This window comes from Lutjanus erythropterus, chromosome 3 (genome assembly GCF_056507025.1).
Source record: "Lutjanus erythropterus isolate fLutEry1 chromosome 3, fLutEry1.hap2, whole genome shotgun sequence".
NCBI classification, from domain to species: domain Eukaryota; kingdom Metazoa; phylum Chordata; class Actinopteri; order Lutjaniformes; family Lutjanidae; genus Lutjanus; species Lutjanus erythropterus.
This window is the reverse complement of record NC_139319.1, coordinates 3,670,804-3,693,671: the sequence shown is the minus strand read 5'-3', so window position 1 is coordinate 3,693,671 and position 22,868 is coordinate 3,670,804. Positions and strand designations below refer to the sequence as shown.

Sequence of the window (22,868 nt, the reverse complement as noted above, 5' to 3'; positions counted from 1 at the left end):
GCATCACGCCTCCTCCCTCTCCTCCTCCCCCCTCCTCCCTCCCTCCCTCCCTCCCTCCCCTCCCTGCTGTAGTCTCGCTCTGCTCGGACTACTTTTTCCTCCTTCGTCGAATCATTCATCAACAACCCTCTTTGTCACCCTGGTTTGCTCCTGAAAAGCGCCGGGCTTCATTCACATTCAATTCACTTAATTCAAGAAGTTCATTTTTTGTTTTCCTTTAATATTCAAAAATGGGAAAATCTTTACAACAGTTAGGCTCTTAAGGTGCATTTAAACTGCATGAAAAGAAAAAATCCTTTTGTTTCATTTAAAGGTGCAATACACAAGAATGTGCAGCAATTTTCACATATCAATCGCTTTTTATTGCCACTGTAAGAAGGCATTTTATAGTGACTTAAAAAATTAGACTTTCTCAGTTTCCTGTAACAGCCTGACTTTTTCCCCAAGAAAATCCAAAGGATGTGATGATTATGTGCTCCAAAGTGCCGTGCCTTTCTTCCACTCCCCTACAGCGACAACGGTTTACGACACTGGTCTGTTAACATCCTGCACCAATCCCAACACAAAGTAACTAACAACTAACTAACATTAGCTAATGTTCGCTAACATTAGGTTGCGTGCTAATGCAGATGAATTGCTAGCTAACTAACACAGCAAAATACTGTCTCGAGTGGCTAACTTATCCAGACTCCTGGGGCTGATCTGGCTAGTACAGCTGGCTGGCTAATCTTACCCTGCTTGCTTGCTAACACTATTGCCAGCAAAATACTATCTGAGTGGCTAGGTTAGCTGGCTAACTTGCCAAATTACTTCACCAGCTAACTTGATCCATAATATCTTGTATATTAAGACAAACAGTATTGATTGTAGCAACAATAAATGATTGAATACAAAGCAGAGGTGTATAACTAACAATTGCTTTCTACTGGCCAAGAGTGATGCAAGGCAGAGGAAGCTAACTAGCTAACTCTAACCTAAGCTAAGCTCAGGTTAGCCAGCTAGCTGTAACTTAGCTACATGGCATGGATCTGGTGTTGGTTGTTTTAAATCGCTTGCTGATCAAATAATTTGCAATGCTTGTTAGTATCATGGAGTCAATAGTCCAAATAAACTACGGGAACATTAACGATATAAACATTATTCTAAATGTGATTGTAATTTATTTTCCAGCCTTTACGTTAATTTCAGCATTCAGTCTCATGTATGTCACATCATTACTTTGGCTGATGTTTTGTCTTTCTTTCATATTTTGAAGGCCTCACTTCGTGCATGAAGAAGCCACGCTGTTAAAATCCAGATTTCAGCACACAGTCAGGGCTTAGAAAGAATGTTTAGTTTGTAGTCATTTCAGGCCGTCAACCACCTGCTAGCTAGCGAGCTGACTAGATGCAGTCATTTTGTAAGGGTGGATCTGTGTTCGGGTTGCCATTTCAACGCAGAAAAATAAGAAAAGAAAAAGCTAATTTGGCACTTTTTAATTTCGTAAGAAATGTTTTTGGCTCTTTTTCTCATAGATTTATAACTCAATTGGTTATGACGATGTTTTAATCAGATTTCGGGACAAACAAATTGTTACAACAGGACACAAACAGCTGGACGAATGGGTTGTAAACAAACCCAGTTGTGTTCAAATATTTTTGCACTTACAGAACTGGATGAACTTCAGTTCTCAACTTGAATTAAGTGAACTGAAGGTAAATGAAACTCTGCAGCCCCTCCCCTCCCTCCCCATCAACCCCCTCCTTCCCCTTATTTTCCCCCAACTTGCATCTAAATGTAACTCCCATCCCACCCCACCCTCACCTCCACCTAGAAACACCCACGACTCCCCCCTCGTCCTCACCCACTCCCAAACCCGCTCTGTTATTCCTAACCTCTTTGGTGACTCTCTGGTGTCTTTGAAACAGGGTTCCTACACATCCTCTATTTCAAAATTCAAGACCTCTTCCTTATTTCTCCGCCAAAACATCTTTTTGGCTGGATTTTGGATGGCTGTTCAACAAGCTGTGTGATTGTTAGCGATGTCGCTCTTATGATTAGTCGTCACAGCAACAAATTTCACAACACAGGTAATGACAGAAGGACTACAACTACTTCAGATGGGTTTCTGGGGAGGGAATAACTATTTTTTACAAACTTTTTCCAAGTTTTTGTGCAATTCCAAAACACCTAAAATTTACATAATTCTCGAAAACTTTCCAGCCCTGTGTAGGAACCCTGATTGAAGGTGTCATTGAGCTAAAACAATGGGAACCTAGAAGCGCTGTTCCCGCCAGAACAAAAGATCAACAAGGCTGTTAGGACCAAATAAGTGTCGGTTCGAGGAATGGGCTCACTAACCTCCCCCGTATCTCCCCCCTCTCTCTCTAGGTGGAGGAAGCTCCGTGGCTGGGCATGTTGGCCATGCTGCCGACCATGCCAGCCGCGCCAGCCATACCTGAGGGCCCTCCCAGAGCCGGAGGACTGTGCTTGGTAGGTGAGGTCATGTCGGGCCCACGCCCCTGGCCTTGGCCCTGGGCCTGGGGGGCGTGGTGGGCGTGCTGCAGGGCGTGGCGCTCCAGCAAGGTGCGGTGGGTGAAGGCCCGGTGGCACACGTTGCACTGGAAGGTGCGCTCGGCACGGTGGGTGCGCATGTGCACGTTGAGCGAGCTTTTCTGGGTGAAGCGCTTGCCGCACATGGAGCACTGGAAAGCCCTGACTCCAGTGTGCACCACCATGTGTTTGAGGAGGTAGTCGCGCAGGGAGAAGGAGCGCCAGCAGATGGAGCACTGATGAGGTTTCTGACCTGCAGGGACAGACAAAAAAAAAAGAAAAAAAGAAAAAGAAAAATCTTTTTTACATCTTCTCATTTTTCTTATAAAACCCAAACTTACAATGTCACTTCTGTCGCTGTTTTCAGTGCGGCCTGTTTTATGGAAATTAAGAGGAGACAGGGGAGGGAGCGCTTGTTTTGTGTGATCGCGGCTGCAGGCGCCCAGCGAGAGAGGCAGGACGAGGGAGAAAACGGAGGAAAGGTACAGCGGCAGTTCCTTCAATACAAAAAATGAAACATATGCACGTCCTAATGAGATGCATCGATACGCTGGTGCTGCATCGATTTGTTTCCGATTCATGTTCAGCTTTTTACCGATACAGGCCGTCTGAACCGATACGCTCATATCTCAAACATTAAAGTCTGATGCACCGGATGCATGAGTGAATCGTTACGCCCCTAATAATTAGTCATTTTAAGTCTACCTTGTGTTCACCTAAATAAACTACAGTCTAATGATAATAATCCTTTTAGCTCGGTTTCGGTCTCCACCAACTCCTGAGAAAAGTATTTGGCTTTTTAGCAGCTAGATGTTCCACTTTTTTCTCCAGCTGTGTCTGTCTGCTGTTTGGTGTCGGCCAGGTAGTGTACAGTGAATTTATCAGAGCTTGAAAAAAGGTCCATGCCGGCGTCTCATAAGAACGACTTAGATTCAAATCAGAGTAAATGTTCCGTAAAACCAAAACAGTGAGATAGAAGAGACAGAGCTGCAAAGTTGGTGATAATTCTCTGTAGGTTTGTCACTAAAAACGCCCCTTTCACATTAAGTTAAATTAAATTTGATTTATTTTTTATATAAAAGATAGGAGACATTTAAAATAACTGATATAAAGCAGTCCTAAGTAAATGAATGACGGACAAAAATAAATAAGAAACAAATAACAAGCTGGAGGAGAAGGAGGCGCGTCTTACCGGAGTGGATGAACATGTGCTTGCTGTAGTTCTTCCTGGAACGTAAAGATTTGCCACAGTGCGTGCAGTCGAACGAGGTCTCAGATCCCTGGGAGGAGGGGGAGGGGCCTGCGGAGCAGGAGGAGGTGGAGGGAGGCGGGGCAGGGGTCATCGGCGCCGGGGGAGGAGCCTGCTGACCGGGCTCCGTCCCCGCCATGCTGTCAATCCCACCCATGGGCCCGCCCACGTAGAACGGAGCTGGCTGCGACTGGCTCACTGGGTACTGGAACAGAAGCTGAGGGAGAAAACAGCGTCCACGGTCAGCGCGGCCGGATGAAATACTTTTCTGTTGAACTAATAAACTCTAGACGTGTTTGATTTGTTTATTTTTGTGTATGATATGTATCTATAATATGTCCTGTACATATATGAGGAGGGCTGAAGTGGCTGGGATGTCCTTTTTTGTGCCGTGTGGTTTTGTTTTGCTCTTTGTTTTGTTTTGTGTTATTTTGGGAAAACTGAAAATCAAGAAACGTATTCAATACAAATCTGCAACTGCATTTTTATCTTCCTGTATATTTACGCCATATCAACTCTGAGTGATATGGATGGAAGCAAAAATAGATTCTTTTAAGTATCCTGATTCTTTTCAGTACAATTCCAGAATCAAATTTTTATTTCCTGAATCAGTTTTTTATATGTAATTAGTGTTTGGACTGTTAGCTCGATGCTAACACATAATGGGAATTCCCATTGATGCGCTAATGGAAATTAGCGCTTAAATCTCATTGCAAACTCTAAATATGGCTACTACTTGGAAGAGACATTGCGTGCCACAAAAGGACAGCTCATATATCTATATTTAATTTATTGTTCATTACTTCATAAGCAGGAACAGCTGAATGTGGCAGTTTACTTCAAAAAGTATATACTTTTTAAGTCTGATTTTGTTTTTATTGTGATTTTATTTACCACTTTTCTCTGCAGTCAAGTCCAGAGTTTTGAAAAGACAGTTTTTAAGTTTAGTTTAATTTGTGAACGATGTTGATTTAAATGCTCACATTGTGCTGTGTGCAGTTTATATATAGTATTTAATTTACTACTTTTATATGGAGTATAGCAAAGATGCTGCAGAAATAAAACCCAGAGGCTGACGGACATGTGATGTGCATTGTTTTCAATTTCTTCTCATGGTTTATTGTTTATAAGGCAAAGAAAAAATAATAATAAATCACAATACTCAGGATAAGTGTATCGCCACAGCCATAGTAATTATGATACAACCAGAGTTTATGCCAGACTTTTTTGCATATATTCCAGCATTCCTGTCATATAGAACAACTACCAGACTGTTTTGAATAGTCAAATAATAGTAGTGCAGTTTATTTAAATACTGAAGCACACCTTTGGTGCACACTTAAATTGTGGCTTGTTTCAGGTCACTTAAGTTCTGTTCATACAACAACTTTCACCGTTACATTTGTTTTTATTTGCTCTCTTGTCTCTCATCTAAACCGCGAGGCACTCAGACCGTATCAAAACACTTATCACAAGTAGAATACAACCGGAAAAAGACGCCTCTCACTGCAAAAACTGTGTTCTTTCTGATCGGGGCCATAACGCCTTAGTGATGATTAAAAAACTGTAAATTGTGTTTCCTCACTTGGAGCAAAATAAGCAGCGAAGCGTCATTCTGGTGCACTCTGGAAGCATTATGAAGCTATTTTTCTTTCTTTTCTTTTCCTTTCCTCTTCTGGTGACATAGAAAGTTTGATCAGTTCTGACAAAACAAAAGGTTAAATGTTAATTTAACATGCCAGAAGTAAATCTTCCATCGATCTGTGCACAGCAGCTCAGCAAGACGCTCCAATTACAGTCATTCTTACAAATCATTGGTTAATTCAGCACGCAGCAAAATCTGCTATTTTTATTTTAGATATTATCTACGGTCTATCTGGCATATTTCCCACTGGACATTTTGGCCTTTTATACAAACCTCAGATACAACTTAAAGTCTGATGCAAAAGATGAGCTGACATTTCTATACTCTCATTTTATTATTATTATTTTCATTATGTCTCTTTTTTGTTATGTGTCTTATCTGTTTTGTCTCTTTTATTTGTAATGTAGCATTTAAAGAAAAATGTTGTTTTTCATCTCTTGCAAAGCACATTGTTGCATCTACATCTGTGAAAAGTACATTAATAATAATAATAATCATCATGAGTAAATATGTAAATAACAATGTTTTTCTCGTTCATTTTTAAAATGACCTTACCAATTAAATGTGCAAAACATAATTTCAAAAGGCAGTCTACAATTTTAATCAAATCATCTTTGACAAAAAATAAATTATAATTCAATTTGCCTTTTATTGCTTAATTATTATATTGTTTTTTAAATGTTTTATTATACTATTTAAATGTTTAAAGGTGACCTTTACACATGATCATGTCTCAAAACTTAAAATGCAAATGAAAACACTCCTTAGCATTTTCATTTTCAAAGTAAATACACGTGTCAATCAAAATGTGTAGGCGGGGGTGTGAAAAAAAAAAAAAAAGAAGTCCATCATACTAAAACCGTTTTCTGTTATCTTTGTCTCATTGTTCCGAGTTGAGTGCTTGTCTTTAATTTCAGTGCTGCATTGCGTTAAAGTCTTTCTGTCAGTCATCATGGCAAAAAACAGAGGAAATACAGCAAATGTCTCGGCTAAATGAAGTGTCTCTTAAAAAGCATTCAGCTTTGGAATTTAATTGCTGTATCCTTGTCTTTTCAGATGCCGTGAATGCCGGAAGACCAGAGGGCAAACCAGCCAAGTAACATTTTTATTAATTAATGAATTAATTAATTAATTCATTCATTAATTCATTCATTCATTTGTGGTTAATCTATCTGTTTCCTAACACAGTTAAAAGTACAGCAGTGTCTGCAGACAACACAGCCGCCTCCTCTCTGCAGAACATCACAAGAATTTAATACTGGATGTTCATTTAAATGATTGCTGTAAGCCCTGCTTTATGTCTTTCTTCTCCTTTTTGCCATTTTTTTTTGTTCTTTTCCGTCATCAAAATATCATCAGAAAATTAAGGTTATATTGATTAGGACTGGGCAGCAAACTGCTTTTAATGGTACCAACCGAATTACATCATCAGTACTGAGTACAGATTCATGACAGAGCAACCTGTGCCCACTTTTGGATTTGTATGTATGGATGGATGTAACATTAATTGAGGAATGGACAACTTAATTGACATCTTCAGGTAATTAATTAGCTCGTTTGGTAGCAGGCATGTTTCACTGTCTTTACTTTATGATTTTAGGATGTGTAAAATTTTCCAAAATACATTTTGCTGTTGATCCCGTCCACAGCAGTTCACTGTTTCGCTTCCTACACCAGGACTCCCGCTGCTTCTCCAAACTGGGGGTGTGTCAGCCGCCATCTACTGTAGTTGATACACTGACTAAGGATAAGTGCCTCATACAAGCCGAATTCAAAAACCCGAACTATCCCTTTTAAGTTTCAGCACTAAGGCCGGAGATATAGCTCCTGTTTGATCACGTGTTTGCACAAACAACCGGCTGCGTAGTGAAGCGAACTCTTCACGATGCGGCCGCTTGTCTGCGTCTGTTACTGCAAAACACCACTAGAGGGCACAACAGAGAACTCAGACTGTAAATCAAAAGAGAGAAGAAAAGGAGTTGCGGGCAAACCGTGCACATACATAGCGGTCTCGAGACTTCCAAAACTGAACTTATCTGTTGCCAGCTGTTGTGGCAGGCATGTTTGTTGCCGTGTAGCGGCAACGATACGTTGCAAAGATGAGGGTAATTACCAACTTGTTCAGTGAGCCTGTCCTCAAAACTTCCCGCCACGGTTGCTGCTGGTGACATGCTGTCTTGTGTGTACTGCATCTTACGGACACGTACTGTTAATTTCTGAGGACGCGCACAAATCAACGCTCCAAATGGAGGCAGGATTCGTGATGCAGGTGTCATGCAAACAGTAGTTAAATTCAAAGTATATCTCCGCCCTCAGAGTATTCATCACAAAACATGCTGACAAGATGTGGATAAAAAAAATTAGGCGCCTAGAACTTCTATTCTTCTCCTTGTTAATCTTGGTTTATAAATTGGTTAGAATTTAAACAAAGTTAATTTTTAGTCAGAATCCAGTCTGAACAGACGGGGTCATGGTCTCTGTTAGTGTCAAGAGTAGAGCTGCAACGATTAACTGATTATGGATCGATCGTGATAATCATGATCTGTTTTCAGCTTTTCTTTACTCCTCTCTGTCAGTAATCTGAATATCTTTGGGTTGTGGGGAAAACAAGGCATTACCTTTGGCTTTGGGGAACATTTCCACCATTTTCTGGCATTTCAGGGACCAAACTAATCAATTAATTGAGAAAATGATCAACAGATTAATCGACAATGACATTAATTGTTAGTTGCAGCCCTATTGAAGAATGTGACAGCTGCAACTGTAACTCTGCCTCTGGCACTTAGTCATCTCTCTGACAGTCATTTAACTCTCTACTAACACGTTTGTCGAAACATTTTGTGGAAGCGATCGCGGCGTCTGACAGGAGACACTGACCTGGTTGTTGATGGACTGTGTGGTTGGAGGCGGAGTCAGAGGCTTGTTGACCCTTCCCCTGGGGTTGAAAGCCATGGCCTGAGGGGGCTCGCTCTGGGGCCAGAAACTCTCTGAGAACACCCCCTGCTCATCATAGAAATCCTGAAAACACACAATCAAAGACACGCACTAAATTAAAAGCACTTTTCAAGAATTTTCAAGCTTTTCCAGCACCTTACAGCTGTGGTTACATATTTATACACACTTTATATATATGCTAAAAATGATTAGGCCACATATAATTTCTTCAGCATATTAAATCAGTTTTTATTGTGCTACAAATAGCAAAAAATTAGTCTACAGAAGGGTGACAAACTAAAGGAAAATACAACAAAGTTTCATGTTTCAAAACGTGTCTGTCAGTAGACTTCCTATAAAACCAAGCTGAGCTGACATTATTACAGTAAGTCAAACAATTAGTAGAAAAACTTCCCAGCATGTTGCTGTCTCTCTGCCTCCCACTCACTGATCTATCAGAGGGAACGCATGAAAAAGGACTGACAGGTCGCACCAAGAGTGCAGAGACGCAAGCGAGGATCAAGTGAAGTTGTTTTCTTTTCGTGTGAAAGGCCAGAGCGGTTAGACTCTCCCCGACTTTATTTTTATTTCTTTATCTAAAAAGCAAACTGTTCAGCCGGGTATTGGTTTATCGTGAAAGTAAGCTGTTTCAAGCACTTTGTCTAAAATCCAACCACTTTTCAAACCTTGAAAACATTACATTCAAATTCAAGTGTTTTCAAGGATTTCCAGCATCCATAAGATTAAAGATCCCAACACACACACACACATATCAGTTTCCAGTTCAGTGACTGTTGAAAAAACAAATCTACAACCCCAAAGTTTACTTAATCTTTTTAGAAAACACTGTAGGTCTCAGGTTCTGTGGGTCCTGTTGACGTTCATATGCAGAGGACCTACTGAAATGTCTTTGAGCAGGACGCTGAACACTTACCAGCTCCATATGTGAAGATCCTGCCTGTCTCTGTGCTCTAACTCCCATGGTGAAACATACATTCACCTAAACAAACGTATGCATGTATGACATGCTTTCACGTACAGGGATGTACATACCACATATGTAATTATTTGCATGTATAAAAACTTGTTTCCTCCCTCCTACACATGCAGTGACGCAGACGTGGTAAAGATTAGCTGGCACAGTCCCGACCAGTCGAGCTACATTGCTGTGAAATAACGACATGAAATTAAGTCTGATGAACGTCTGTGGAGATTATCTGAAACGAGAAACACCAGCCTGGGTGGAGCTCGTCTAACGTAAAGGAGCAGAAAACCCCAACGTGAGTCAAACTTTTTGTTGTCTTAGTCAGAGAGGCTGCTGGAGTTTAACCACCCACAGGACAGAAGGCGATATAGAGCAGGGCTGCAACGTTATCGATTAATCTGTCGACCATTTTCTCCATCGATCGATTAGTTGTTTGGTCTATAAAATGTCAGAAATTGGTGAAAATGTTGATCATTGTTTCCCGGAACCCAAGTTGACTTCTTCAAATGTCTTGTTTTGTCGACAACCCAGAAATATTCAGTTTACTGTCACAGAGAGCTAAAAAAAAAAACTTGGATATTTTTTTATAAAACAAATGACTCAAAATGATTAACCGATTATCAAAATAGTTGGCGCCTTATTTAATAGTCAATTAATAATCAATTAAGCTTTCCAGCTCTAATTAAGTTTTAAGGAACTTATGTTGTATGTAATTTGATAATGCAATTGTAAAATGCATTAGAGCTGCAATACCCTATTTATCCATTAGTTTATCAAATTAATTGCAAACTATTGTGATAAAATTTTAAAAAGATTGCAAAATTCTGCCATTTCAGCTTCTTAAATGTGAATATTTTCTGGTTTCTTCAGTCCTCCATGACAACAACCTGAATATCTTTAGGTTGTGGACAAAACAAGACATTTGAGGACGTCACTTTGGGCTTTGGGAAACGGAGACGAACATTTTTCACCATTTTCTGACATTTCATGGACCAAACTACAAATCAATACATCAAGGAAATTATCAACAGATTAACTGATAATTAGTTGCAGTCCTAAAATGCATAATTATACAGTCATAGCATATTTTCATTTGAAAAGCCATTCGTAAAAGGGAATGTTGTTTTTGGTTAATTGACCAAATTAAATATCTGAATCAAAGCACAGTTCATACATGAATATGAATTTAAATTTGGCCTCGTAAACCTCAGTTCCATCTAGTATTAACATGTGACCTGTTTCTGGATCGGTTATCGAGATGAGGTCATCTGATTATGGACCTGTGCATTAACACCTGGTAATAAGTATAATCTCATAATCTCAGATCTGCCTGCTTTGTGGTCAGAGTCCTGTTTTCTCTCTCAAAGAGATAGTTCACCCAAAAATGAAAAATTCAGTCATTCAGGGGTTTGACAGGAAAACAGCGCTGCAGAATCTCCAAAACAATGGAAGTGAATGGTGACCAGTTTTCAAACGTAAAAGAACAACAGAATAAAAACATAAAATGTCTCCATACTGCTGCACTGTCAGAACTGGGTGTGAACAGCATGTCGGGGCTTTAGGAGACTTGGATTACGCCAGAAGAGCAGTATGGAGGCATTTTATGGTTTCTTTCCAGTTGTTTTTTTCACATTTGAAAACTGGTCACCATTCACTTCCATTGTTTGGGAGATTTTGCAACACTGTTTTCCTGTTAAACTCCAGCAGTGTTTTGTGGACTAACAAAATAAACCCGAACCACAGTCGGCATCAGGGTGAGTAGATAATGACTGAATTTTCACTTTCGAGTGGACTATCCCTTTAACTACACAGAACAAGCACCCTACTGGATTATGAACCTCCCAGAGGCCTGTATCACTCTCTAATCTATCTGCAATTTGCTGGTGACTCCGTGGGCGTTTGTGATCTACAACTAGGTGTTAGCGGTGCCCCTTTGTGAAAGGTAGGCAGACCCGTAACCACCATCAGTCCTGTACGTTGTAGTGGTCCTTCGGGAGCCTCCTGAAGCGATGCTGCTGTGAGGGCTCCACTCATTTCTCCTCGCCTGGCTCATTTATGGATTTTGTTTGAGATAGAAGAAGAGGTGGAGTTATGAGACCCTTCAACATGCTGGGTGAATTTCTTTCTTTCTTGAAAATGTGGTCACCTCGTACAGTGTACACTTTGTCACAGCCGAGATCCGACCACAGCGTGACCCACTTTCAGATGTGGTCTGGCCAATCTGGTCACATCGCAACTGCAGTGCATCCTGTGTGGAATCACGCCTCATATTGGCTTGTGTTGTTCCCTTTTCAGATGATCAGACGGAGCTATTAAAGATAAAACAGAGCCAAAACAAAATCTCTATTGTCTAAAGTGGGGGTCTGCAGCCTGCGGCTCTGGGGCCACATGTGGCTCTTTTGGCAAAAAAAAACTACACGGAAATGAATAACGGTTATTTCTTTAACATTTTAATTTTCATTTAGCGTTGATGCACATCTATGAAAAAGTTGAGACAACTCAAAATTGCAAGGCAACGTGCTGCAAAAGATTTTTGAGTTTTGAGCCCAACTCAAACTCTTAAGTTTTGAAAAAGTTTTTCCAAATACTAAACTTTAGTTGAGATAATTAACTATTCTCCTTTAGATAAACTTAAATATTTGAGTTTTAGAAACTCTATTTACTTTAACTTTAACTATTTAAAAAATTCTAAACTAAATTAATTCAAGTGAAAGTGATAGATGGTAGAAATTTTAATATTTTCAATTAAAACTATTTCATTTTTAGGCACCAAAATAACTGTGACCAAATTCTGAAATATATATACATTTTTTTCTAAACCTCAAAGATTCAAGTTTATCTAAACAAGAAAAGTAAATTATCTCAACTAAAGATTAAAAGATGGCAAAACCTTTTAAAGTTTATTTCACAAGAGTTTGAGGGTTTTTTTTATTTTACATGTAAAGTGATTCTTACATTTTCCAACTGTTAAAAATATAGAGCCTATACAAAAAAAATAAATAAATATACATATATGTATATGTATACATATATATATATATATATATATATATATATATATATATATATACAGTATATATACATATATATACATATATATATACATATATGTATATATATATATATGTATATATACATATATGTATATATCTCCAAAAACATCCCAAAATCCTTCACAGCTTTCAGCTCAACATTAAACAAAACCTGACAACAGTCCTCATCACCAGCTGGCTGCTGATGCCTGGGTTCACTAAGCCGACTGCTAACGTGATCCGTACAGAAGAACCACAAACACAGAAGGAGGACTGTGAAAAAACGAAATGGCAACGAAAATCTAGGAGTGAATGGAAGCAGGAGTTTAAGTGACTGGATTATGACACATCTGAGGACGTCAAAGTGGACAAAACAAGTGTCACAGTTAAGGAAGGCGGTGTTAAATTGTGTATTTTGTATTGTTTTTACATCAGTTTACTTTTAGGCCACTAAAAATGTGCTTTGGCCACCAAATTCAGGTCACTGCTATCCCAGTATACAGACACATATATTGTCAGAAATCCAAAACGACTGTTTTTAACTTAAAAATAAAACAAGCTCTAAATAGATAATTATTACAAATATAATAAGTTTCAATTAAATTTAAGTTAATTTAAGTAAGTTTGAACAAACAAGAGTCACATTTAAGATATATACTAAAAGTGACATTTAAAGGATCAAATTGAGGAGTATGAAGATAAAAACATTAGTAAAGACACATCATTAACTGCAGAATAATCCGTGCACCATTTTGCTGCGTTACACTTCCTGCAGCAAATAGAGCAATGCTCTATGAGTCGGTTTTCATGCTGTGATAGTCTGTGTTCCTCACTGATTACAGTACTTACCCACCCACTGTTGTTTTTTTACCCAAAAGAAATGAAACATATTTCATTTCACTATCGTGCATCAGCATCCACATTCATCAAACTCTAATTTGTTAAATACTGAGTTTGTCGATACTTAGTCGGACATTGGATGCTACATCCATAAACCTAGAGGTGTCTGCTCCGTACAGCTGCAGCATCAGAGTTGCAGCACAGAATAGCAAGAGACATATTTCAGATATCATGTGACCAGAGTAAGCAGAGTTGACTGACAACACAGCCGGATGATTTGATGTCAAAATGGAAAGCAAGAGCGCCTGTTTAACAGTGTTTTGGCTCTAATCCCAATGTTAATGCTAATAGGGAACCTGATAATCTGCAAACATTGTCTGATGAAGGTGGGATCATCTGGAGGCAAGACCTCTAATCTACACACACACTTTCAAACACACCACAAGACTGAGGCTGCCAGAATGAGTCCTGCAGCGAAAGCTCGACCGCAGAGGCCAGAATGTTAAAGATCAAAGTAAGCACGCTGCGGACAGAGCATCTTTTCTTACAAAATAGTCGGTGAAATCTGTGACGCCGTGTTTTGTCACAAGTTTATTAACTGGTGGGAAATTCCCTGACCCTCACTCCTGTGCTCAGAAATGCAAGTAAGAAACTACCACATCATGTGAACTAAAGCACAGAACAGAAAAACTGCTCAAAGACAGAAGATTAGATTACATGAAACAGTGTTGGGTAAATTGATGATCACATGCTTTGCTTTGCATGAAAAAGAAAACGCCTTAACCTCCTAAATTCAGTGGATTAATCCATTTCCGATGTGACTTACTCTGCAGCACTTTTGAGAAAACTGACAGGCAAGGCTGAATCCTTTTGACTGTGTGGCAGATGTTCCTTGTGTAGTCTGCAGGGTACAGCAGGCTGCGGCATAAATCCGCTCCACCACGTTTTTCCCTCTACTTACTTCAGAACTTGTGACATAAATGCAGAGTATAAATCTAACACAATAAAGATAAAAGTTTCCTTCTGAAGCAAAATGTAAAAATTCAATTAAAATATTACCTTGAAATCAAGGCTCAGCGCTTAGAATCTCCAAGATGTTTTATGCTCTGAATGTCCTTCTACAAGCAGTAGTTAATAAATAATTAAAATGTTCAATAAAGATGAGCTTTACATCTCTAATAGGGTTTCTTTATCAGTCTTCTTCACTGGCTCCCATAGCTGCAGCTCACCTCAGAGTTAAACCCACCTGTCCAAAGCTTGCCATGGATTCCTGGGAGCCCTCCTGCTCTCCATCTCGTCTCCCGTCCTCCAAGGTGTAAACGGTCCCATCTGTGTCCTGAACCCCTTCGTCTTTCACCACCACTCCTTCTCCTCCCAGCACCTGGAGAGAAAAAAAAAAGGTCCAATTCAATTTTGAGTAGTCAAGAAATTACGTTCACAACAGTGGCTGCAGATAAGAACAGCGCATTGACCCGGCTACAGCCCCTTCAAGCAGGCACTAATAAGTTTAATGACCTACAGTAAATATGCAGAAGTCCATAGAATGTCAACAATTATTGCTGAAGTTAAGACGAGAGCTTCTCTTCAATTGTGCAAAGTGCAGAAACATCTCAGCAATATACGCCAATGCAGTGTGAGAAGAGGGAAAAGCAGAAAAAGAAAGAAAAGCAAACCGTTGCAGCTCTGCATGCCTGAAAGCTGTAACCATGGCAACCCTTCCCCTTATCCCTCTACCTGGAGTCTTAGCGGCTGCCTCTGCTTGCGGCTGTGGCTCGCCCCCCTGTCTCTGTCTCCGTCTCTTCCCCGCTCTCTCCCGTCCAAGTCCTCCTCCTCGCTGTATCGGTCCATCCCCACCAGGTCATCAGAGAGGTCGGTTGTGTTGCCGCGGAGGCTGTCCCTGCCGATGCTGTCCACACTGCCCACGCCTGAGCTGCAGCCCGTTGAGAGGTTCCCTGTGCTACTAGTGCTGGCTCCGTTGGCCGTCTGCGCCAACAGGTCTCGGAGCTTGTACCTGACGTCCTGAGTACAGCTGGAGCTCTGCTTCATGAGGATTGCGCCGGCCCCAGAGCCCAGCCCGTCACCGCCACACATGGAGCCGGGGCCCATGTCACCCAGCGCCATCAGACTCACGGTGTTAGCTTGCTCCATCGGGCCTGGGCCGCTCTCGCTGACATTAACGCTGGCACCCCCTAACCCTCCTGCCATGTTGCCACCCCCGCATTCAGCCATGAAGTTAGAGAAGTTTGCGTAACCTCCACCGCCACCTGCGCTGCCGACAGAACAGCTTCCACTGCTTCCCCTCTCCGTCCCTTTCCCCCCGCCGCGTTCTTCTTGTTTGGGGAGCACTCCTCCGAGCATCCCTCCTCCGGCTGCCGCCGCCGCTGCAGCTGCGCTCGCCGCCCCTGCCGCCGCCTTCCTCTGAGAGATGATCTGGGTGCACTCGTCGATAACCGTCTTGATCTGCAGGATGCTGGCGGCGGTGAGGATGCAGAGGGCCTGCGACTGCAGCACCACCAGTGAGCCGCTGTACATGAAATCCACCAGCTGCTTCACGGTTTCAGCGGGCACCAGCGGCGGCACGGAGATTTCAGAGTGGCCCAGAAGCAGCTTGTCCTGGAAGAAGGGGCTGCCGGCCGCCAGGACGCAGGCGTGGGCGCGTAGCGAAGCATCGTGTATCCGCACGGTCACGTCGCAGAAGAGGCCCTCGCGCCGCTGCGTGCGCAGGGCTTCCAGCACCGACTGGCTGGAGTTGTGAAGGTGGATGTAGTGCACGGTCTCGGTGCCGGGGGCCATGGGCGGAGGGGGCGAGTCGCTGGGGACGGGGTGGGAGTGGGGGTGGGGGAGGGGGGGTAGGTGTCTGGGGTTTTGCGTCAGCTTGAGGGATAAGGAGGGCAGGGAGGGAAACGGGTACAGTGCATGGGCCACGGTGGGTCCGCGTCCCCTCAAACAGTCATGAGTCTGGTGGAAGCTTCAAACTGCTGCTCTGCTGAGTGTGTGTGTGAGGTGTGTGTGTGTGTATGAGGAGCTGCCTGTGTGGTCCTGAGCGGGAGGGACGTCGAGAGCTTGTTTCCACCAGCTTCACTGTCTCCGTTAAAACCCTGTTAAAATAAATCATAAGAAGAGTGATTAAACACTAAGCTGTTAAGGATTACGTTAGTGCTGAAACAATTAGTCAATTAATTACCGACATTTGGTAGTTTATTAATCATTCAAAGTCATTTATGAAGCAAAAATACCAAATATGTCCACATTCAAATGTAAAGATTTGCTCTTTTTCTGTGCTTTGGATGACTGTAAATTAAACATCTGCTGGTCAGACCAGCTGGGAGACTGTGATGGACATTTTTTCACCATTTCTCGACATTTTGTAAACCAGCGACGGGTACTGAAAACTGGTTCTAAATCAGAACCAGTTCTTGACTGGTCGGCACTGAAATATCAATAAGCTCCTCGACAAATGATGCTGCTCTCAGCGATTCACTTTTTCAGACTTGTTCAAGTTTTACCAGCTGCTCAGCAGATTACGATTGTATTTTTGGCTGGTGAGTGAAGCAAATCTGTCAGCCACTTGCACATTTTACCAGCATTTGGCTGCCGCTAACTTTGTGCTCTGGCTATCAGTATTTATATAATATTACATAAACAGTGGACAGGACGAAACATTAAAAAGTGTGGGCTCACTTTACAAAAGTCATGAAAATGTTGTTAAATGTAGTAACTCAGGAATAGAGCTGACTGATTTTGAAAAAATATCTAATTGCGATTATTTTGACGGATTTTGTAAATGTAATAGCAGAGGTACTGGTCATTTGTACTTATTAATCTATAGAATCTGATTTGGGAAATCAGGATATCTCCGCCTCATAATATTCATTTGTTTTAAAGTTTTTTAACACACAATTTGAAAATAGCAGAAACAGTATCAATGTCAGTATTGCAAGATGACTTATAAATAATATTTTGATATCTTTACTTTAGGCTAAGCCGTGATATACGACATATATCTTTATATACACATTTTCTCTAAAATAACATACTGTAAATTCTTAAATAGTTATAGAATATGATGCATTGCTGTAGATTAAACAACCCAGCAGAATATAAAGTAGGGCTGGGAGAAATGGACAAAATCAAATATGACAACATTTTAAATCAAATATCTGTATCGATATTGGGACAATACTGTTGGTGCTTTCACAAAATACTAACACAATGAAATATCTAATGTGGATATAATAAGTAAGTGGATAAAGGCAAATAATAAAACAGCAAGAACAGCATCACTTGACTTGAACTGAACTGATACAATACGTATCACGATACAGGGGTTATAATTCAATATATTGCAATATATTGTGTTAAAGTAACAAGGTGATACATTGTTTTTGTTTTAATCTAATTTTACAAAAACTGTCCCAGTATAACAAACACACCACCATATGCATAAAAGTTTAAAAAGTTTACTTCTTTAATGCAATCAGAGCAGTGAAGATGGATTAACATCACTACTATCTTGTTGTCAGGGATTTAAAAACATCACAAAGCACAACCATGAGTCTTTGCATTTATCTCTGTATCACAAAACAATGTCCTGAGAATCGATACAGTATCACAAAACATAATATCCAATACTGAAGTGTATCGATATTTTCTTATACTGCCTACTTGTCCTATAATACAGACATAACATGAAAAGATTCAGGGAACAGTTATTTTATTATTACTTTTTGCAGACAGAGTTAAATTATTCCCTGAGTTATTAAATTTAGCTGCATTTTATCATGTTAGTAAAGTGCGTCCACACTTTAACGCTGTTAATGTAAAGTTACATCAGGGTTGCCAGGTCTATGGATTTGGACTAATTTTGAAGTGTTGCAGTGGGATAAATTTTATGTCCGCGTTGCGTAGACCTATTCTGTATGCAAATTACAAAAATAATATAATATCTTTAAACAAATCCATTCCATTTCTAATTAAATCATTTATTTATATCGAAATTCTACCAAACACACACATACATACGTCACACACACCCACATGCACATTTGGCTGGTTTTGTCTCACAGACCTGGCAACCCTCTGTTACATAAATATCAATAGCAGTATCATAGTCAGGAATCTGTAAAAGTTTAGAACAGGTTCTCAATATCCAATCCTAACTATATCCACATTACTGATGATTACTTATCAAAATTATAATTGTGCTAATATTCAAGCTGCAACGATTGATCGCTTATTAAATTAATTGCCAATTATTTTGATATTCGATTAATTGTTTTGAGTCATTGTCTAATAAAAAAGTGTCCATATTCTCTGATTTCAGCTTCACAACTGTGAGTATTTTCTGGTTTCTTTTGTTCTCTCACGACAGTAAACTGAATTTCTTTGTGTTTTGAACATAACAATACAGTGATCACCATTTTCTAACATTTTACAGATCAAGCTTAGTCTAATCGACAGATTAATCACTCATGAAAATAATCATTAGTTGCAGAGCTAGTTAATATTTTGTGAAAGCACATACAGTCCCACCAACAATATTTTTCCATTAATGATAAATATCAATGTTGAGGTATTTGATCAAAAATATCATGACTTTTGTCCATATCATCCAGCTCTAGACAAATATCGGTATTAATAAACAGTATCAGTAAAATCCTAATTATACCCCCGCTTATTGGATAATGGATAATTATTAAATAAATCTAAAAAATAACCATCGTATTACTTCAAACTGCTAGTAACCATTAGTTACAGCTGGTTTACATTTTTAACACTGGTTTGCTTCATGTCTGAGTCTCCTCACACGGCTGTACCTGAAAGTGACACAGGTGACAATTAAACAAGCTGCTAATTAACCGTCAAACGAGTCGCGTGCATCATCTGGAACACCTGTTTTGGACAAATGACAGCACGTGCCGTGCGCGAGTCCAGCAGCTCTTCGGGTCAGTTTATTTGGCACAGTGGGTGTCCGGTAACGAAACACCGACGATAATTTGTCTGTTATTGTGCTAAACAGACGCACGGACAGTGAGGAGGTACGTTAGTGTGTCGAGACAAAGAATTAAAGACACCCCGTTAACTGAATGTAACTGCCAGCTCCGGTAAACAGGTTACTGACCAGCCGACGTTAGCTCCAGCAACAAGCGAGCAGATTAACGGTGACAAGCTAACGTTAGCTAGCGTTAGCTGTTGACATTAGCCGCTCAACTCCCGCACGGAAATCTGCACCAAATGCCCACATTAACACATGCAAACTGGACATCAGCGTCGACGAAACACGAACAAAAATTGTTAAATATCAAATGCAAGCTGGCAACGTGCCTAGCATAACATAAAAGCAGCTGTCGGAGCTCGCCCCCACGCTCCAATACAAATGCTAACATAGCTAGACGACTAGCTAGCTAGCGCAAATTGCAAGACACTAACTAGTAAAGTTAGCATGGCAGCTAACGCGCTACCACCCTTTTTTCTGTACAGAGCATGATAACGCTCATGTGGTTGACAGTTGGTGTGATTGCATGTTGTTTAATCGTGAGAACATACCTGCAGTGTGCAGTGACAGCTCGGCGCTTTTAGTTTTCAGGCAGATGGATGCAGCAGGAAGCCCTCAGTATAACGCACCCAACCCGGTGAGAGCTGGAAACAAACACACAGTCAAACAAACACACACTCGCAGACTCACACATGCATACAGACATACAGAGACGGGCAGAAAAAAGGGGATGTGGTGGAGTTTCTTCTGCTTAACGGCAGCCAAACCATCAACTATTGTTAATGCACAGCACAGGCTGTACTGCTCTTACATTAATACTGACACCATTCAGAAAGTAGGACAAATACCTGCACAGAAAATCCTCATAACACACAGCAGAGGCATCAGACATGAACGCATACAAATGCATGCAAACACCTGTACACACCCACACACGCTCCAGGAAACATGCCTAAACAAAAGGATGATACACACAGACATACATAGGGTGTTGTACAAACTCTTAATTTATGTATGTTGAATGTGCAACAATAGTAATAACTGTTATAATAAATGTAATAACTGACAGATTTATAGGTTGGCAGATGATCAAATGTACAGATTGGACGCACGTACACACACACACACACAGACTGTATGACGGTATTTAAGAGCTAAAAGAACATGTGTACAGTGAGTTGTCTTTTGTTTGTGCTGTAGACTTGTTCCAGGTGATTAAACCTCAGTGAAGTTGGCAGCAGGTCTGGTGAACACAGCACAGCCAGATTCTTGAGCATCTTGCGCTTTCAAGGACAAAGACTTGAAGTAAGTATAATGTATTTCTGCACAAAAGAGAAATGTTTGAGACATACAATAAATGCACAAGTGCACAGCGAAGAAGATGAGTTGAAGTGAGGTAGAAAAAGTCTTACATTTTCTGACAGCTGAAGACTGAATGGGTAATTGATCGATCATGAAAATAGCTTATAAAAGGAAAAAAATCTCTGCTTGTGCAGACATCTGTCATCTATTGTAGGTAATACACTGACCATTGATTAGTGCTTTACAAACCCACACTTTAAAACATCCAAACTGTGCCTTTAAGCTTATTTCTAGACCAAATCAAACAGTGTGTTTCCTGATTTTCACCTCTGATATTTCCCAGTAGTCTGAAATGTCAAATTGTTATTTTATCAATACCATTTCGTAGAAACGATATCATTTATTAATGGAAAAAAAAACCTTCATGGTATACTTTAAAATAAACAGGACTTCATTTCATAAGAAGACGTGTTGTGGAATCCCATGAGAAACAATTAGTTGTAGATTGGTTGTATTACCAATAATTTCTGTTTTAGCTGCTCCTCTGCCTGCTGGCAGATCCGTAGCCTGTATTGGTATTAATGTTGAGTTACAGCATACATCAGCACATCAGCAAAGCTTCGTGAGAAGCTAATTTCTCTGTTGCTTTGTATCAGATAAGTGCTCCACGTTTTCTGTATTTTACATGTGTCTGCCCATTATCAAGTTGCCCATCTAGTATTGCAAGTTTAGGCATGCCTCTGCTGCTGCTTGATAGTTTAAGAAAGAGACACCAGGGTTTACTCCACAACAAAATATAATTTAATGAATTCACTTTTCACTGTGTCGATCACAAATCTATATTGATGTAAAAGAGGAAAAAAAAAAAAAAAAAGAAAGAAAATGATCCAGTGCTCTCCTTTGTCTTAATGTAAGGCATGCAGTCTCCACAGAGCTTTGGACATTGAAAGCTACAGGTCATTACAGTAGGACACACTGACACTCAGCCACAAATACACACAAAAGCGCTCATAGTATCCACTCCTCATCTTGGGGCCCAATAAACATTTATTCTTTGCACATACAATGGGTAGAAGTGGGTTTCATCACAACACCAAAAGTTCACAAATAGCAACAAGTTACGCTAACACTTCCACTTGGGCCTTTTCTACCCTCTCATCTCTCGAAGAATAAATGGCGCGGTGCTGCTGGAATACTTTAATATGTGAGTTACACTGACAGTTACACAAAAAGGGGTTAGTAGCAGATTAGCACATCGTGTGAGCATGTTGCACATAAAATGAGGATGATTTGAACAGCCGTGACTCTTGCATTCAACCCTATGCAGCGAGCCCTTTTGGAACTGGTTTTCTGAACCAGTGGAGCCTGTAAAAATGAGTTTCATCATTCAGCGAGAAGGACATCCTTCATTTGGAAGTTACATTTAAATGCTGCTGTTGTAACTCTCATATAAAAAGTGCCGACATTTTCTTGTGTCTGTGGTGCAAAATCCTAATGACCTCTGGGATTCAAAGTGGCCTCAGCTATATAAATACAATTATATATTTGCCTCCATATAAAAATAAAATTAGCAATACACAAATATTGCACACCTAAGGAGTGTAGAGTTATCAGATTACTGACAAGCTACTGAGTAAAATGTACAAACATGGAAATAATAAACCCTCTGGTGCAGTATAAATAAATATTTAGATATTCAGTTTTGATTCCCTATGCATGCAGCATGTGTCTCTGGCTGTAGGGGGGCCAGGTGGGGCAGAGGTGGAGTCACGGCTGCCAAGGGGAGATGGAGTTGGGCTGTGCGGCAAGTGAAGTTCACGGTGGAGCAGCAGGTAGTTCAGGACAAATGGGGTGGAGCTCCTCAGTGCTGCTGCGCATCCAGCTCCCTCTGACGGCAGCCCACGGCTGTGATGAGCGCAGCCCCCTTACCGCTGCCGTCCTCGGAGAGCAGGAAGTTGACGTCACATTTTGGGGCCAGTTCCTTCACTGTCTGCTGGAAGATCCGAGAGAAGCTGAGGGTAAAGAGCAACAGGAAACTGTGGTTAGGAGGCAGGTCCCTATTCAACTCAGAGAAATTTCGAGATACTTTCTAGTACAAGCAACAAATACAGCTTTCACTAAAGCTTTACAGCCAAGATGAGCAGAAGAGACCGTTCATTTCAGGCCTGTCACATGAAGAGGGATTATAATATCTCAATAACTGAGGATGGACTGAATTTAAGAGAACACCTCTGATCTTACTCTGTGCACTCGTCCAGCTAACTTGGTAATCCTGCTTAATGAGACAGTCGTAGCCCCTTGATTTACAGTGGAACTAAAGGCGATTTCACACCTGTAGCATATTTTGGTCCAGA

The 22,868-nt window shown here is 40.6% G+C and overlaps 2 protein-coding genes and 1 long non-coding RNA gene across 4 annotated transcripts in view; 1 reads left to right on the top strand and 2 right to left on the bottom strand.

The window, feature by feature from the left end:
- Positions 1–1,822: 1,822 nt before the first annotated feature.
- zbtb45 (zinc finger and BTB domain containing 45) lies at positions 1,823–20,226 on the bottom strand. The gene is made up of 6 exons (XM_084714717.1): positions 19,764–20,226; positions 14,952–16,315; positions 14,464–14,598; positions 8,304–8,444; positions 3,725–3,998; positions 1,823–2,785 (listed from the first exon to the last, which is right to left on the bottom strand). Exons 2-6 carry the CDS (start codon positions 16,008–16,010, stop codon positions 2,367–2,369), a joined length of 2,028 nt encoding a protein of 675 aa, XP_084570843.1. The 5' UTR covers positions 16,011–16,315; positions 19,764–20,226; the 3' UTR covers positions 1,823–2,366.
- Positions 18,101–22,085, top strand: LOC146329453 (uncharacterized). The gene is made up of 2 exons (XR_014769818.1): positions 18,101–19,849; positions 20,413–22,085. It is a non-coding gene; the product is annotated as an uncharacterized LOC146329453 (long non-coding RNA).
- The window catches only part of LOC146329452 (hexokinase-1-like), a 32,523-nt gene continuing 31,198 nt past the window's right edge, over positions 21,544–22,868 (bottom strand). For both annotated transcript variants that reach the window (XM_084714715.1, XM_084714716.1), the window contains one exon: positions 21,544–22,526. In XM_084714715.1, coding sequence (XP_084570841.1) covers positions 22,376–22,526 — 151 coding nt within the window. In that variant the 3' untranslated portion in view covers positions 21,544–22,375. The remainder of the gene's footprint in view (positions 22,527–22,868) is intronic.